This window comes from Haplochromis burtoni, unplaced genomic scaffold (genome assembly GCF_018398535.1).
Source record: "Haplochromis burtoni strain Fernald_Lab_line unplaced genomic scaffold, NCSU_Asbu1 Contig_194, whole genome shotgun sequence".
Taxonomy (NCBI): domain Eukaryota; kingdom Metazoa; phylum Chordata; class Actinopteri; order Cichliformes; family Cichlidae; genus Haplochromis; species Haplochromis burtoni.
Window position 1 is genome coordinate 469,747 of NW_024582555.1, and position 18,130 is coordinate 487,876.

Below are 18,130 nucleotides of genomic sequence, written 5' to 3' on the forward strand. Positions count from 1 at the left end.
AATGACGCATTTAAAACACGATTCAGCAGATTTCCTTCATTTGAGCTATTACATTACTAATATTAGTTAGTTACATGTTTACAGCTGTCCAGTTTGGGTTTCTGGGTTTATAACTATCACATTAAATGCTAAAGGGTTGAATGTGTGAACAAAAGCTTTTCTTTTAGCAGTGCTTCCTAAGTATATCCTCAATACTTTATTAGGTGCTATAAAATGAGTAAATATTGCACTGAAGTCAAATTTGGTGCTAAAATATTTACTCAGATTACAATTTGGGCTCACCCATATGGTTGTTACATAAATGAAGCCAGTTGAAGAATGGGTAAATGTCACCGTGCTTCCTTTACCGCTTGGCAGAGCAGATGTCGAAATGTCATCATGTTCCTTTTAAAATCAACAGAAAAACCTACTTTAGTAAAGATTAGTTCGATCCTGATTTACTGAGCATCTGGTGTAGTCTTTAGCTTTATGCATGCTTTTAAAATAGTGTCAAACAATAAGCTGTCAAAATCACAGGGCGAAACAACACAGGAAATAATTCGCACAGAGCTAAAAGTTGCCACAGAAGTAATAAAGAAACTTAAACGAAGACTCGTGTTTGAAAGGACGCGTCTGCAAAATATTTTGTTCATTTTCTGAATTGACAATTTAGTGTTAGTAAAGTCAGGGCACAGATGCACAAGTAGAAACTGTCTGCAAAGAACCATTTTATTATCTAAAACAGAGAAGACCTCGAGTTATAGGCCAGTTACTCACCACACAGGAAGTTATTTTAGGTTACAGTGGGCTGCTTAACTCTGAGACTTAGAGACTTGATGCAACCTCAGTGTCTCTGCGCGTACACCGGGAAGGAAGACATACTGCAGACACTTTCTCTCTATAACCATACACAAACCAAAGAAGCACAAAACTGCTGGTCACTTACTGATGAAGGTGTGCTTGCTGTATAATCTTCAGAAAAGGTGGGTTCACTTTGAGTTGAATGTTGAAATTCTGCATTTCTGAGTGTGTAAATGCTACAAAAGAACAAAGCGCAGATGTTTCTCTGTGCTAAAAATAGATGAAAATGTGTGAATAGGAAAGGGGGTCTTTAAAAGGCAAGAGCTGCTGCAAAAGATGAGAAACTCACTTTGATTAAAATTCAAGAACAAGATTTCAGTTGGTTTAAATTTTATTAAAAAGTCATTTTATTCTGTATTATGAACATTGAACTTCCTAAAACTGAAGTATGATTGAAACCATGTCAAGTTAATTATGGTCAATTCTAAAAATACATATATATGTATGTTAGAAATATAAGGTGCCTCTAATTTTGATTCACAAAAATAATTACACAGAGCAAAATTGAAATATTTCACACTGCGTAACCAAATTACAGTTATAAAATGAAAACTGTCAACGAGCGCTTTTATTGCACAACCTAAAAAGTCAAGTGTGCTAAGTGAGTTTGATAAAAGATGCACAAAGAGCGAACCAATCTACTTGCTTCTAACTACCTGCAAATCGATACAAATCGATTAACGTGTCACAGTCAACAGAGGGAAATAACTTTTAATGATAATCATCATAATTTGTTGATGGCGCTTCCTCACACTGAGCTTATTCTCGCTCTCTGCAGTTGATACGTTCTTGATCTCCGTAGCAAAGCCAGGTCACAAATCCTTAAGTAGTCTGGTGGTTTGAGTTGCCACAATCCTCTGCACCCAATTTCCATGGGGCACAAGTTTATTTTCCAGACTAACTGCTTAACCTCAGATGCTAGCTCCATGTATCTAATCTCCTTTTTCATATGTCTCACCCCACCCCACTTCCCGTGGCCCAGTAAGCTCTGCAAAGCAGTCAGGCAGCCCCACAGAGTGTTAGACCACAGTGCCAAATCCAATACTGAGTTTGCTGCTACTTGAGTCGGTAGCCTCTAATGTCAGCTGGCATTTTCACAATCCCTCAAATTGCTGAAATGTCCTAAATTCTATTTTGGGCAGGTTTCCTTCCTGCTTTCTGTTTTGTTTTCCTTCATGGCCAAAGAAAACTATCAAAAGCTGTCAATCAAAGACTGGTGGATAACTCGTGAGGATGTGGTTCTTTTCCTCTTTGTGCCCTTTTTGAAAACAGGATTTTAAAATTCATGGAATATTTTTAACCTCCTAAGACCCGAACTCTTCCACGGCAACATTTTTAATTTCTCTTTGATATTAGGGCTGATTGGGGCCCGATGAATGTAAAAACAAAGAATTACGAGATTTTTTATTTTTACCATATTTTTGTTTTTAAGAAAAATGAGAGCCACATCTGAGGATATTTGTTTACAATTTTGATAGAACGGTAGCAGAATAATGTCCTCGTAAGTGGATATCAGGCCCTTGTAGAGCAAAATTGAGTATTTTGGTCTAAATAACCCAAAATGTGATGTCCACATATGTGGACGCAGGTCCTAGGAGGTTAAAATTTGAAAATTACACAAGTGAAGGAACTGTGACTGCATGAGTCTGTCTCATTGCAGCGTGCTAATGCAAAAGCATAACAACTGTCTTTTTGCCCTTCAGCTGTTTCACTGTGAGATTGGATTTCAGTTCATTTGATCTGAGTGATCTAATGTGATCAAATTTAAAACGATTTCACAGCCATCTTTGTGATATTCACGAACTTGTGGACCACGTAAAATCTGCCCGCTTTTATTCACTTTAACCCCCGTTTTTTGGCATTAAGAAAGACTGAAACCTCTGGAGCACCTAATTATTGAACTGTTAATGAGAAAACCGTCTGTGGCACATTGTGATTCAACAAGTATGTGCCTCTAAATTACAGAAGAAGTAAGACTTTTACTTTGGACATACTCTCGCTAGTGATGTGTTAACCATTTGAAATACAGTGTATTTCAAACAGTGTAAAGTTAATCAGATTTAATGTATATTAAGTTTATTTGATTCAAAATACAACCGCACCAGCATGTTTGGGGTAAGGAGTGTTGACCGGTTAAATTATTCATGGATTAAATTCTGACATTGTATACGGTTGTGAGTTTAAATTTTATGGATTTTTCATGAATTAATTGTTAGATTTTTAAGACAAAAACTGTAAACAAAATGGTAAAAATCAGCAACATTATCTTGAACATACAGAGAGATACGTTTAGACACATGCAGTGATATTACCGAGTTGCAGGGAAGGCTCACGTTTGATCGTGTTTGATCTGGTCTTATTTGGGTGATCTACAACTTGTTCGGGATGCTAATTACTTTGCGTATTTAACCAAAATCTAATATCACGTTTCCTCTGCCTCCCATAATCCGCCAATACAGCCTTATTGCTCATTATGCTGATGACACTTGACTGAACCTTTTAGAAAAGTAAGTTATATAAAACAGTCATCACTGATGTTTAGGTATACTCATCTGTATGATTGAGCCAAGAGTGAAGGCAAGAGTGTGTAGCACTGACGCTGGTCTAGAAAAGTTATAAACTGAGAGTCCTCAGTTATTAATATGAGTTACCTCCATAAGCACCTCCATAAATCTAAACCAAGTCACGTCTCTTCCTTCAAATCCTGCAGAACCTCATTTTAAGTAGGAATAATGTTAATATGTGAACAATTATATTTAAAAAGTCAAATATAATCATTAGCAAACTTGATCATCATCATGAATTTTAACTAATACAAGTTTTTTGGTTTGTTTCTTAGATTTTTGGGTGTTGGGGGGGGGTCAGAACTGTTGACCATAATTCAGCTATGACCAAGAAAAACTCGTCAGTGTTAATTTCAAAGACACTTTGTTACATGTAAACTCAGCGTGCTTAACATAAGATAAGAATACTTGAATAGTTCTGGTATTTTTGTTTTGCTTGGTTTTTTGTTTTTGTTTTTGTTTGTTTGATTGTTTGTTTTTTGCTTTTTGGCATCATCAGTCCTTCCATTTGAAGAACAAACTTCAAAGCCAGGTGATAATAGAGGTGGGAATCACCATACATCCCACGATACGATATTATCACAATACTTAACGCACGATACGATATTATTGCAATTTTAAAAAATATTTTGCGATATTCAGATTCTACATACATAAAGGTAAACTTTATCAATATTCATTTTATCTAATATCAAAGTCTCGCACTCAGTCTTTCTCTCATTTCAGTTTTATTGTTGACAAACTGAACGGTTTGTATTACAGTCTAGTCCAACTTAACTGAATGCAACCATCTGGTATAATTATAGCTATTCTGAACTATGCAATATGAAAACTATGCAGCCCATTCAGCAACTGAAGAATTTGAAAGTAAATTAAAACAAAATATAATTTTGCGTTAAATAAAAAAGTTTTAAACTTAATTAAAATAAAACATGTCTTAAATTAAAATAAGTAAACTGTCATGTTTATTGCTGCCAAAAACAAGTTAAACACATTTGGACAGTGAAGGAATGTCAGGATTCTTGCTCAGAAAAAGGATCAACATGCTCTGAAGTCAGAGCACAAAAACCTTTTTGTAACAAAATATCAATTTCTGCTGTCCCTGCATCGATACATCATTAGCAAACAAAATATCACGATACTACACAGTATCGATTTTTTCCCCCACCCCTAGGTGATAATGTCAAATGTCAAATGATCAACCTTCAACGGATGGATGGATTGAGTTAACATTTTTTTAAAAAGTGTTAAAAAAAATTCCTGAACAGTTTCTGTTATGTTAAAAATATAATTCAGACCCGAAAGAAAACATCGTGGCTCCAAGTGACAGCAGCAGGAGGCCACAAACGGCTCTGTTTTGTTGTATATAATGACCTCATTCCTCTGCATGTGTAACTGTTGAGTAAGAAAAGTCCAAGGACAAACTGTATTGGAAGGCCACATTCTTTTGCTGAACACCCAACTAATGATGTTTTTCATTTTTGTTTCACCCCCTCGTTAGCTGCAGAGAGAGGGAACAGCCATGAGTCTGCTGTGATAATGGTGAGTTATGGCGGCCGTATCCACAGCGTTTCGCTGCTGGTTCCACATGAATGTTCCCAGGGGATACGCTGGGAGTCTGCAGCCCCCTGTGTAATTACCTTTTAGCACAGAAATGACTGAAGTGAGATTCTGCTCTGTCATTGTTAGTGCATTGTAAAAACAACACATTGTAGGCGACAAGGATTGTTCTCTGTGATTTAGTAATATCATTTCTAAACTGAAATTGTGAAATATTTTATATTAGTGTCACCAATTATACAATAATTTTCTCATAAGTTTACATGCACTCTGCTGACATGTGTTGGTTACTAATAATAATACATGTTAATGAATTAATACATTATACGTCTATCATTTAAAAACATAAGAGGTTTAAAGAAATTAAAATAGTTGTTATATATTCTAGGTAAACGTATTGTTTGGGCGATTACTATATAATGTCAGCACCAAGGTATTACAAGGAAATGCTCTGTGTTTAGAGGAAAGCTTCTTCTGTACTTTCCTAAGCGCTTAGGTTCACGATGCTTCTCAGAAGTGCAGAGCAGAACGATGTTGCATGGCGCAAAGTGCTAACACTCAAACGTAATGACCAAAGTCCTCTGGAAAGAGGAAACGGCTTGCATGTACATCAGAAAGGGACGAAATCTGATCTTAACTTAAAAACCTAAACGTATGTTTTTGTTCTTTTCTCATTCATCTGGATAACTCTATTGAACTCTATTGAACTCTATGATCTATATGATGATTCAAAGACTGAAAATGTCGAGTTAGAGTTGATTTCTACAACAAAAACATTATAGTTCAATCATATTCTGAAAAACTATTTTGAAGATTGTATCATGAACTACAGCAAACTACAAAAATGTGTAACAGACCTGAAGTAAAATCTAATGTTGCATATCTCAAATGTTTTCTTTTCATAAAAGTGTTTTTAGCTGAGTAGGGCTAATATCTGTTTAAAAACCTATACTGTTACTTTTTTTTATTTGGTTTAAATGTCGATTAAGGATTGCTTGCAATTTAATTTTCTCATTAAGACTGCATTAGTCAGGTAGTTTAGATAGATTAGTTTAATAAATGGGGAATTAAAAAAATACATTTCCAGCCCAGTATTTTTAAAATAAAGTCTCAGGGTGCATCATTAGAGACAGAAAACATGGACACATGGTTTCCACTTTATTCCTGTGACAAAATATTCAGGTTGGGTGGTGCACAAATGTCTAATGGTGACACTGCACCTGCTGGACACAAACATCAATTTCCTTGTGGAAAAGTCAGTCTTGACTGTTCTCCTCATTAAAAGCAAAGGAGTTCTGATGTGGAGGTTTTTAACTAAAGGAGAGGAGCAGGTTTGATTCGGCACGATCAATGCACCCGTTAACTGTGTATTCACCGTAATCTCACCCATCTTTCCAAATTTGCAACAGCAGGAACAAAATACCAAACATGGTCACAATGCACTTTGTGTCATATGTCATTAACTCCCAGAAATAGACGCTGCTGATTTTTAACACTGTGTCACAAGCTATCACCTCTTTTTCTATGATGTGTTGGCTTTGGTGCCTGTGTAATTGTAAATGAGGAAATCCCTGGGGGACAAGCAGCGGGTTATATCACCATAGTTGCTTCCTGTGCTTAGTGTAGTGTATGTGCATCGAAACTGCAAAGAGTTGCCTGCTCAGAATCTGTTACTTTATACTGATGTTGAGGGCAAGAAAAGGCGAGTTAAAATAAACTACAACAAAAAACAAAAATAATGGCAATAATAACAGCAGGCCAGTGTCATTTCCCACTCTAAAGAATCTGCAATTTTCTTTTCACAGGATCGCAGCAGAGCAGAAAGGAACAGAACTCAAAGATATGCTAACGACGTAGAGGAACCAGAGTACGACGTGGTGGATAACCAGGAAGAAGTGCTTAGTGTACGCATTCTTCCTGCGAGGCCCATAAATGATGACCAAGAGTATGCAGGTAGAAAGAAAGTCTTTCATTTCTATTTTAATGTTAGTTTTGTTCATACCAACATCTAGTACTGCTACTACCTCAGCTATAGCTTGAATTTAATTTCATGAGTTGAAAATGTATTTAAAGCGTCTTTAATGAGACCACTGAGAAAAGTTGTTTATTTGGTCCTAATAAAGCACATTAAAACATGAAAGTAAGAGGAGCTTAGTGATTATTATTATTATTATTATTATTATTATTATTATTATTATTATTATTATTATTATTATTATTATTATTATTATTATTATTATTATTATGTTTAATAGTGTTTTATTATTTCCTTTTTTCATTATTTCTTAAATGTATACAGTGGATTAAGGACATACGTCCACAAGTAATTATTAAATGAATTGTTAAGCAGTTATCTCAATCTAAAACCACTAAAATGATTTTAATAATTCCCAAACTTCTTCAAACTTGACTTAAAGTACTATTTGTACTTGACACAGGGACACTGAGTCTATTTTACCTTCCTACACAGAAATGCTCTCATGAATGTAATTAGAATGAAGCTGAATGAGGTGCAGGGGAAAAAACAGATCTACCACAAACTGTGGTGAGAATGAAAGCAGCCTGGATCTGAGAAAGACCTCATGCTGAGTGAGCATGATCTGCCAGTGGGTCTCCAGGGCCATCTGTTGGCTGAGTCAGACTGCGGGAGATTACAATTATCCAGCAGCTGAGGGGGAAGAGAGGGAAATGTGCAGTGCGAACAAGCTCGCTTTACTCTCCTGCTTGGATGTGGCCCGCAGCCAGGGGCCTCACAGCTGCATGTCTACAACTTTATAGTGAATGTGGCTTTTAAATTTGTTCACACTTGGAGCATTCTCCCTCTGTAATCAATACAGTCTGCTGCTGCAGTGCACTACTGGGACCGACATCGACCGACTTACAGGAATGATACAAACTCACAGGGTGTTTAAACTGTCAGCTTACACTGGAACTTCTTAAAGTACTATCATCACAGTCATTGATGAGAGTGTTTCTTTGGCTCTTAAGACAGGGATCTCCCAAGGTCATCATCAGCTCACAACCTTTCATCACTCTCCCCTGTAAGGTTTCTTTTTTGGTCTTCATTAATGAATATACAATTTGAATGGAACTACCTTACTGACCGTACTCCACATTTCGTTGTGCTCTTCAATCAATCAGGGAAACTCAAACATCCTCCCAAGATGTCCACCCAGAGAAACGCCATTTTCAACAGGTAAACCTACAACGCATTTAAAATTGAGTGATTATTGTGGTAAAGACACTGAACAGTAGCAGTGAAATTCAAATCAGAGACATCTTTGTTTACCTTGAAAAACAAAACTATTAAATCACAGTTAATTAACAATTAAAATAACTTAATTACATAATCACGCACATCCATACTTTGCCTGGTAACAGCAGCTTGTGCTGGCAAATATGATCAATGAAAATGAGAAAACATTGGATAAATATTGAAGGTAACTTAGTCTTTGCAATGGCTTAATAATTTCTCTCTTCTTGGTTGCTGCTCATCAAAGCACAGAGTCACTTAGACGGCATTACTCATGCTGAAAACCCATATGATGCAACTAACTTCATTAATTAGTTGCTGTCTGCCCTTGCACCTTTGCACTGCCAGAGTGGGCAGCGACTAGCTAATGAACATAGTGAAGCAAATACTAGCTCTAATTGTCGCTTAAAATCAAAGAAGAATGAAAAGAAAGAACTTCAAAAGAAATCTGAAGTTGTGTTTTACACTTGACTGACAAAGTAGGAAAGTCAACTCCACCTAAACAACTTGGGGATTTAGTGGTAGCTGTCGATATTCAGCTAGTTTTTAACTCAACCAAATAACATGAAGTTATGTAGTTCATTTCATCAGTCTGTATGTCTTTTTGTTGTATTGTTTGTGGTAATGCTCAGAAACGAATGGATAGGTTGACATGAAAAGTTTACCAGAGATGGCACAGAGGGCGACATAGAGGTGACTGCACCACTGGGAAGGGCAAACATTTAAAATTAATAAACATTTCAAAAATGGGAGACATTGTCTTGAAATTCTTAAGAATATTTTTTAACTAAGCAGAATCTAGATATACCTCTCATCCATGCATGGTGTGGTGAGAAATATTCAGCCTCTAGTGATGTGCAGTCTTTGGCGACTCTTTGTTTCTGTTTAATTTAATGCAGCTTAACATAAAATACTTTTTTCTCATAGATTTACAGCTTCTGATCTCAGTAGATTTGGCATCCTCTAATACTAAAGCTGATTATTACAGATTAATTGAAGGATGCTGGTTGTCTTTAGTTAAATGTACGGTAATGTTTTCCGTAAACTGAGTAAAAGCTGATTCTGTCCCAGAAGAAGAACCTTTTCACCTTTGTCTTCTGTGTTTGAAACACAGCACCTGTGATAAATAGAGATCTGAAGCCTGGTCGACAAAAGATGAAAACAGGTAACATCTCAGCTGACTGAAATTGTTTTGCCTTTCTGGGTCACAGTTTAAATCTCATATTGTATATTCACGTGGTGTAGTTACAGATAGGAGGATCCCACCTGTGCCAAAAGGAGACCAGGTAACTTCACCTGCCTAACAATACAGTTTACTGTACTACTGTTTGTTTGTTTTTTTATCTTTCAATAAATTGTAATGCTGACAAACTATCAAAAAGGTGACCAACTTTTTCTCTTTCTAACATTACAGCACTCACAAAGGTAATTTGCTAAATTATTGTTTAAGTTACTCATTGTTGTATTTATCTGCCTTATGGACGCACTTACTGTTTGATTCTTTGTTCCTGCAGGAGTTTGCAATCACCGTCACCTTTTACCCTGGAGTTGGTCAATGTCTTGTCTGGAAAGGCTCCACAGCAAGGTTGCAGGAGAGAGTGAGTACTGTTTTATTTTACATGTAGAACCTGACACTTGTCCCAGTTCCCTGTGGTTTTAATTTGCTGGAGTTGACGATAACCCAGTGTGACGTTTTCCCTGCAATAATGGTGTAAAGCAAAAACAACACCCCACAGTTTGTACAGTGTAGCGATGGCACCATCTGCTGGTTGGAAAGATTATCACAGAAAATGCTGGAGGCTCTTCTGACATGTTATTTAATGTCATTTGATTTCAGCAGAGAGCACGGGACCACTAGAAATGTAAGTAGCTAAAAATGCTGAACCTATTAGAAGGTGTTGTTTGCGTTTTATTCACCATCTCTTAACAAACTAAGTCCTATGAGAAATACTGTAAAATTAACATGCTTTCCTTATTCATATATACATTTGATTTTATTCTACAAATTTCACCATGCATTGTCGTTTAACTCTCTTTTTATACTTTTAACAGGCAGAGTTTAGTTCACATATGAAAGGTAAGATAAAAATCACAGCCTCTTGTGATAAAGTGTTACCAATAATTGTTTACAACTGTATTAACACATAATAAAGGGTTTTTATTTTTAGGTCCACTCAGTTCTGAAAGTCTTACACCTGGCAGTTACAGGCATTCACTGGATTTGGAGTCTCACTTAGAAAGAAGGTCTGACTTTATATTTTCAGGCTTCTCAAGATGCTTTTTAAAATGTCTTATTTACATGCATCTTTTCTGTCTTTTATTTAGGACCCATCAAAGTCTAGGTAAGTATCTTTGAGCTCGTCATTATCAGTCATTATACAGTTACTGACTTAATAAGTCCCCCCTGACATCTACTTAAAGAAAGGGTCCCATCAAAACGCCATCACCATGAATGGCCTCAGACGAAAGAAGACTTTGACCAGCACGACTTTGTCCCAATGGAAAAGCCTCAACAGGTACATGTGCTGCTACAGTCATGTGAAAAAGAAAGTTTTTGTTGAAGTATGTCTGTAAAGGTTCTCAGTCATCCAGGTCATCGTACTCTAAGGAGCTTGGAAGGAAGCGTCTAAAGTTCTTTAAGTTTCCTTGAAGACTTTTCACCTCTCATCCAAGAAGCTTCTTCAGTTCTAAGAGCAGTTGGTGGATAGTCCCAGATTCCCAGCCCGCGAAGCCAACTATCAGAGCTGGCCTACTGGTATTATACAGCTAATATATATATTGTTTAGTATTAAGCTTTGCTTGTTCCATATTCAGTTTTTCAGCAAAACGTGTTCGAGTCCATAAGAAAAGATTCATTCTCATATCTGGAGCAATAAATATATTTCAATAAATATTAACGTTAGCCCGCGACTTTGTTCCAGTTTTGAATTTTGGCCCACTGTGTGTTTGAGTTTGACACCCCTGCTCTACCTAATCACATGAGCCAAGGTGTGAAAGTGTGTGTGAGTCACAATCAGCCAAGGTTTCAGGTGAACCCACTGTGAAACCTAGCCCAATGGGTTCACAACATGGAAGAGCCACGTCCACGGGACACAACTCGCATGCATCTAAAGGCCAAAGGTCATTGTTTCAAGGACGCCAATGTTCACATTTTGGACAGAGAAGACAGACGGTTTGAAAGAGGAGTGAAAGAAGCATCTATGTCCACCGTGAGTGACCATCTTTGAACAGAGGCGGTGGCTAACGACACCAACTGTCTGCCACCTACAATCCAGTTTTGAGTTCCCTCCCCAGACACCTTAACACCCACTCACATCCTGGGCCATTTAACCTCAGTAAATCACATGACAGTGTGGGGATAGGTTTCACAGTGGGTTCACCTGAAACCTTGGCTGATTGTGACCCACACCCACTTTCACACCTTGGCTCGTGTGATTCGGTAGAGGATCAAGAGGGGGTCCATGACCCTCTTGGGGACACTCCCATAGGGCTTAAAATCTGGGACTCTCCACCAACTGCTCTTAGAACTGCAGAAGCTTCTTGGATGAGAGGGGAAACATCTTCAAGGAAACTTAAAGAAGTCCAGACGCTTTTCTTTGCAAACTTAAAATTTTCATAGAACTAAAAAAAGACATTTGAAAGGTTAAGTGATTCAGGATTCAAGAATGACTTTAAAGGACTTTACCAGTCCCTTGTGTCATTATGGAGGGATTTTGGCCCACTCTTCTTTACAACATTACTTCAGTTCATTGAGGTTTGCAGGCATTTGTTCATGTGCAGCTTTCTTAGGGTCCCACCGTCTATTTTAATCAGGTTGAGGTCTGGACTTTGACTGGGTCATTCGTTGTAGATTTGCTGCTGTACTTGGGATGATTTTCCCGGTTGCATGATCCAGTTTCAGTCATGCTTTAGCTGTTGGACAGATGGCCTTAGACTTCACTTAAGAGTACTTTGGTATGCAGCGGAGTTTATGATCAACTGCACAGGTCCTGTGTCTGCAAAACAAGACCCAGCCATCATACCTCCACCACCAGTTGGTAAGAGGTGTTTGCACTGACATGCTATGTTTAGCATGTGGCAGCAGCAAGTATCTTTGCTACTATGAGTCACTTCAGTATTGCATAGACACAGTTTTTAACACCTATTATTCAGTAGGAGAGCTTAATTAGCAGATGCACTATTCTCTTCAGCTGGCACTGCTCCTCAACCACTTTGCTCCACCTTTCCCTCCAGCAGCTGAGCCAAGAAATTACACCTCGCCACCACAGTTGCACAGTCCACTATGACCAAATATCTCCACTTTGGTCTCATCAGTCCAAAGGAGACTGTTCCTGAGATGTTGTGGTTTGTTAAGATGCAACTTTGCAGACTTGCAGCCATGCTACTACGTTTCTTCAGAAAGAAGTCGCTTTCTACTGGTAACCCTTTCAAAAAAAGCCAAACACGTTCATTCTTTTTCTAATTGTACATTCAAGAGCTTTAAGGTTCAGCATGTTAACTGAGGCCTGTAGAGTCTAAGATGTAGCTCTTGGGTATTTTTCACTTATTTTGCAGCACCTAGCAATGCACAGTTTGACCTTAGGGTGAATTTCTTGGGGGAATCCACTCCTGGGAAAACTGTAGTATTGTGTAAACAAACACCTGAATAATCATTTCCAGCAAAATGCCAAAGCTTCTGTGTTTTTAGAGATGATCACATGTGCTGATGATCAGCTAATCAAGTGTATTGGCATCACCTGGCTGCTAATTACCCCTTTAATTCCTATGGACACAGTGGAGGTGTATTTAATTTTTCACAACTATCCATAATTAACCCAAACTAATCCTGTAATCAAGAATGATATCCATCACAACGTGATATTAACTAGCTTTGAATCCACTGATCAATGAACTTTTCTGGTAGACCTGTGAGGAAGATTGGTACATCGGGACATGTAATCGAGCAGATGCTGAGCACGCCTTACACCTGGTGAACAAGGTATATGAATAAGGACTCTAAATATAAAAATATAACTGAACATGTCTTAAGCTTGGGCAGATGTTAAACATAGTTATTTGGATCTATATCAGTTGAAAGTGTAAAAACAACACACCAAAAGCACAGTTTAACAGGAGTATTCTTTTCTTTCTGTAACTCCTCCCATTAGGATGGTGCATTTTTGGTACGAGACTGCTCCACCAACAGCAACTTTGAACCCTTGGTATTGGTTGTGTATCATGAGAAGAAGGTTTACAATGTCAAAATTCGGTTTGTTGAGAGCACAAAAAAGTACGCATTGGGCACAGGATATCGTTCAAATGATGTGAGTGAACACATTTCAGAAAATGTTTCATTAAGAACCCTCAATCGCACTATATTTACTCTAATTCCCTTTATTTTTCCTCAGATGTTTGACTCTGTGGCAGACATCATCAAGTTCCACTCCATATTTCCAATAACACTTGTCAGTGGGAGAACCGCGATGGGAAACAAGTACCCAGACAACTGTGTGCTGACATTTCCTATAACAAAAGGGGATGTTGAACGGTTGCTACAATAACATGTGAACCTTGCCAACAAAGATTTGTCAATGTGCTTCTTGTGTCATGTGTGTTCACAGTTCCACAAAAACTGTAGCGCTGTCATTCTGAGCAAGTTGGGGTGGATGGATTTTGTAAAAGAAAAATATATACGTTGATCAGACGTGCCTATAATTTCTGGTTATTTTGATAATAATAATGTGCTAATGGTTTTTAAATTAATCCCATAGACAAGTGGTTCTCAAATTCTTTGGGTCCAGTGACACAAAACCTCCTATAATCAAAATAGCGATTTGGCTGGTTCTGCCACAGCACTCGAAAATCTTCCCACACCTGCTAGCTACCAGGCTAATAAACTAGCAAGTGATTTCATTGTTGCAGTGAGTCACAATCATATCAGTTCCTCCTGTTCCTCCATAATGTGGTAGCAATTACTGGATAAAATATGCTTTTGTTATTGAATCAAATGGTCCCCAATCTGTAAAATGCACTTTTTAATGATCTAGCGCAATTTAACAAATTATTTTACAGATCCCTTGTCCCCCGGACCCGATTAGAGACCCACTTCTCTCTGACAGATAATAGTGATCTACCCTAATTATCCTAATTTAATGTCTTCAAATTGTATATTTTGTAGCAACAATCTAAAATAAAAAGTCTGTAACTGTACAATTATACAAACCAAAAAACTAGAACCAAATAGCGTAATCTTTGGTCACATTTTGCTTTATATGGATATGTGTATAAACATATACACATATCTACTGAGAAATAAAAGAAATATTGAATATTAATCTCTTAAATACGAATCTGGTTTTTGCACAGTTGATTTGGAATTCAGTTAAACACTGATCATGAATCCATATAAAAAAGTTAGCATTTTCATGTGTTTCGCCTCCTTGTATACTTTTCTTGGCAGGAATGGACTTCCATACCTACTTCACATTTTCCTTTCTTTTTCTTAAATCAGACTTACTTCCCTGTCCTTATTTTTAACCAGCACAATGCTGTTTTTCAGTCATGAACTGCATGAAATGTTATAAAGATTTTATTTTTATTTTATCACGATTTTATTTTAAATTATTACAAGAGTTAGGAAATTCCCAGTGCTAGGTTTCAGTTAGCTTGACTCAGTGCCATTCAGTGGCTCTGGCTTAAGTGCAGTGAATTGATTTAGAGAGTGCTCTGCAGTATTTCTGTTGGTAACTTAACTAAAGATAGCAAGTGAAACCATTTATAACATGGAACTAAAGTTTACTAATTTTTACAATATAAGTGGGAAAATGACAGATTGAAAGCCACTTTTACAAGCTAAATAGCAAATTTAAGGCTAAACAAACTACTTCAAGTCACATGATTGATTGATTGATTGATTGATTGAGTAACAATACTTTATTTATCCCGAGGGAAATTGTTTAAAAGGCTACCAGACAATCCGGTGTCATCATGAGCACCCTTTCTGACCATACATGGAATACACAAACATAACACTGGGAAGACGGGTAGGGGCGGTACGAAAAAAACAATGGAAATACACACGAGGAAAGAGGAGGAGAAAAAAGATATCCTCGCAGACTGAGCTCCTCGGGGAGAGCAGTTTGAGAACAGAAAAAAACACCTCAGCACAGAAAGCACATAAATCTTCACATCTTACAACCTAAAAGCACATGACTTGCAGCGGGGGGGGGGGAGTCAGGAGTTAGTCCATGTACACAGCAGCCAGTCTTCCAGTGCTAGACAGATCCGCCTGCCTACTTCGGGTGGGAGTAAGCGTTTGGAGGCATTGCGGGGGGGTACCGGTAAGTGCGTGTCTGTGTACATGGGAGATTTGCGTGCGTGTGTGTGTGTGTCCTGTGTTCAACTTGAGAGAGAGTTTCACCCGGTTAAACAAAAGTCAACAGTCCTCCAGCTGACCCATGTGACCTTGAAGGATAGGAGCAGATGGTCAAAAATAATGAACTGGTATGCATAATTACAGCCATACCAGATAGTAAGCTCATGGAGAAATGCAGTCAAAGTTAAAAACATCGATTGATTGATAGATGGCAAAGTCAAAGGAGAGAAACAAAGGTGCAGAAGTGGCTCAGTAAACTTGTGAGAGCATAATATGAACAATTTTCCATTAGTTTTACAAAACCAGAGTGCGGTCATTTAAACCTAAACCATGGAGCTCCCAGTGCACAGCATTTGTGCTGATGTTAAGGAGGGGGAGGTTTCGAGGCTCTGTGGTTATTGAGTCAGTGAACCCCGTTATGCATTGTATCCTTCAGCACTGCCCCCACCCTGGTCATGATTTTTTGGGAGGGGGGGTTCTAAACACTTCCCCTTTCAATCCGGTTGTTCAGTCTGAGTCACTAGCCGTGTCTGGCTAAACTCCCTGCAGGTCCATATATCAAACGATCACTATGGCATTACTGAGAGTTGAAAAACTGTCTAAAGTCTTTCATCTTTAATAAAATGATCAGCGTTCTGCTCTACCAGGTGTAACAATTGAGTTTAACATCCAGGCATCCATGAAAACGGAATTTATGACATTTAACGGAGTTAGAAGTTAGCAGGGAGTTAGCTCGCTAGCTTCTATCTAAATACAATATAGCATGTCCTGACTGCGGGGTTTTGGAAACAAATTAAAACGTACAGCTCTGTTATCACTTCCAGCATAAATGAAGACAGAAAACTAAACAGCAGTGACGTTTGTAGGGTTACTGAAGTTGGGCTAGCTGGTATATAATGATGTGCTACGTGACCGCTAGCGACACAGCTATGTTAGCATAATATAAACAAGCTAACTTTTTTTCCACTCGATAAAAGTTAACGTGAGTGTTCTCGGTGGTCAGGAACAAATGTAATCGCATGGCAGGATGCTGTAAAAGGACCAAACTTCAGCCAGGAGAACAACTGAGATAATCCATCCACAATACGAGGTTAGTCATTCATATACTGCTGCATCTGGGCGAGTTACATCCTAAGGTTTTAAAAACTGAGCTTAAATAAATGATTAGTGGTAATAAAAGCGAGGGAGGTCAACAGGGATCACTGACTGTTTTAGGAGCTTTTTGAGATTAAATAGAAGAAAATACAAAACATTAAACATGTTAACAACACAAAAGCCATATTAAACGCAGACTACTTTAGACCCGGAAGTAGGATTCGTCGCGTCATCACTGAACAACCGGATAGAGCTTTGAAGTTGACCTCACGCCGCAATGCATTTTGGGAGCGCGGCACCATTTTCGGGGTCTACGAATCAAAACAAACACACTGTGTTGGAACGACGATTACAAGATGCTTACAGTTTTTTCTGATGCTTAAACCCTAACTGTGATTCCTGTAGCACAATCTCTAAAACTATTCAGACTTATAGCAAAACCACTCACTGAGTTTGCAAAACTAAAAGCACAAAAACTGCTTTGCACTCAGTTTGCAATTTTGTAACACACACTTTGCAAAACTGTAGGCACAATTCACTGCACAACACTCAATTACCAAATTTCCAACACACTCCTAGCAAAAGTATACACATGTATGGCTATCATTAACACTAATTTGCCAACTGTCTGGCACACTTTCACATGTGAAAACTTTTTTAGATAATTAGTTCACTTTGCAATCAGCCTAAGCACTATAATACAGGTAAGCTGTGTGTGCGGAGTACAATGGAGGGAGCAGAAAGAGTGAGAAGTAGAGGAGGCCGAGGAAGAGGACGTGGAGGTGAAGAAGTAGGATGAAGAGGACGACAAGGACAAGGAGGAGCAAGAGGAAGACGAGGAGGGGGAGAGGAAGATGAGGAGGGGGGAGAGGAAGGGTAGGAAGAGTAAGAAATAGAATTGCTGATGACATCAGAGCTACAATAGTGGACCATGTAATCAACCGTGGAATGACCCTGAGGGTAGCTGGCCAACGGGTCCAGCCTAACTCGAGCCGCTACACTGTAGCAAGTACCATAAGGACATCTTGAAATGAGAATCGGTTAGTACAGTCACTTCGCACAAAGATTTGTAGCACTGCCATATGCCAATGAGAAACACACCAATACCATTGATGTAAAAATACTGAAATTGTTACTTTACAGAATTGCTAGATGACCAGATGCTGGGGGCAGAGGAAGCATGTTCACTGCAGACCAAGTAACCCATATAGTCATTATGGCGATTGCAAATAATCCTATACTTGGAAATAAACACTTGTGTTTGTTTTGATGTGTTTGAATAAACACCAGTACTTGAAGTTTGGATCCCTCTATGCTTATGGATCTATGACAGAAGTATGAGCTCAAACTGACATAGCCTACCTTGTGCACAGAGAAAGCAAAAGCCAGATGTGTTTTGTATTCATACCATCAGTGTGCAGTTGGCGCATTGTGTGCTTAGTAGATGATGGCTTGTGTGTACTG

The 18,130-nt window shown here is 38.2% G+C and overlaps 1 protein-coding gene across 2 annotated transcripts; it reads left to right on the forward strand.

The window, feature by feature from the left end:
- The first annotated feature begins 631 nt into the window (after window positions 1–631).
- On the forward strand, window positions 632–15,089 carry LOC102293594 (cytokine-dependent hematopoietic cell linker). Of its 2 annotated transcripts, none has more exons than XM_042226067.1 (17): window positions 632–962; window positions 4,906–4,946; window positions 6,770–6,917; window positions 7,953–8,005; window positions 8,106–8,160; window positions 9,332–9,382; window positions 9,463–9,503; window positions 9,632–9,642; window positions 9,732–9,815; window positions 10,058–10,079; window positions 10,270–10,294; window positions 10,386–10,461; window positions 10,543–10,559; window positions 10,639–10,733; window positions 13,121–13,195; window positions 13,365–13,520; window positions 13,605–15,089. In XM_042226067.1, the coding sequence occupies exons 2-17, from the start codon at window positions 4,944–4,946 to the stop codon at window positions 13,755–13,757; spliced, it is 1,065 nt and encodes a 354-aa protein (XP_042082001.1). In that variant the 5' UTR covers window positions 632–962; window positions 4,906–4,943; the 3' UTR covers window positions 13,758–15,089. The 2 variants fall into 2 exon arrangements, with proteins under 2 accessions (XP_042082001.1, XP_042082000.1); XM_042226066.1 differs by having other exon boundaries at window positions 10,055–10,079; window positions 13,605–15,086.
- The last annotated feature ends 3,041 nt before the right edge of the window (window positions 15,090–18,130 follow it).

Excerpts from the sequence above, each read along its gene's own strand:
- LOC102293594 (XM_042226066.1), top strand. Across the intron at positions 8,006-8,105 it reads ACCTTTCATCACTCTCCCCT|GGAAACTCAAACATCCTCCC; the intron begins GTAAGGTTTCTT and ends TCAATCAATCAG. Across the intron at positions 9,383-9,462 it reads TCGACAAAAGATGAAAACAG|TTACAGATAGGAGGATCCCA; the intron begins GTAACATCTCAG and ends CACGTGGTGTAG.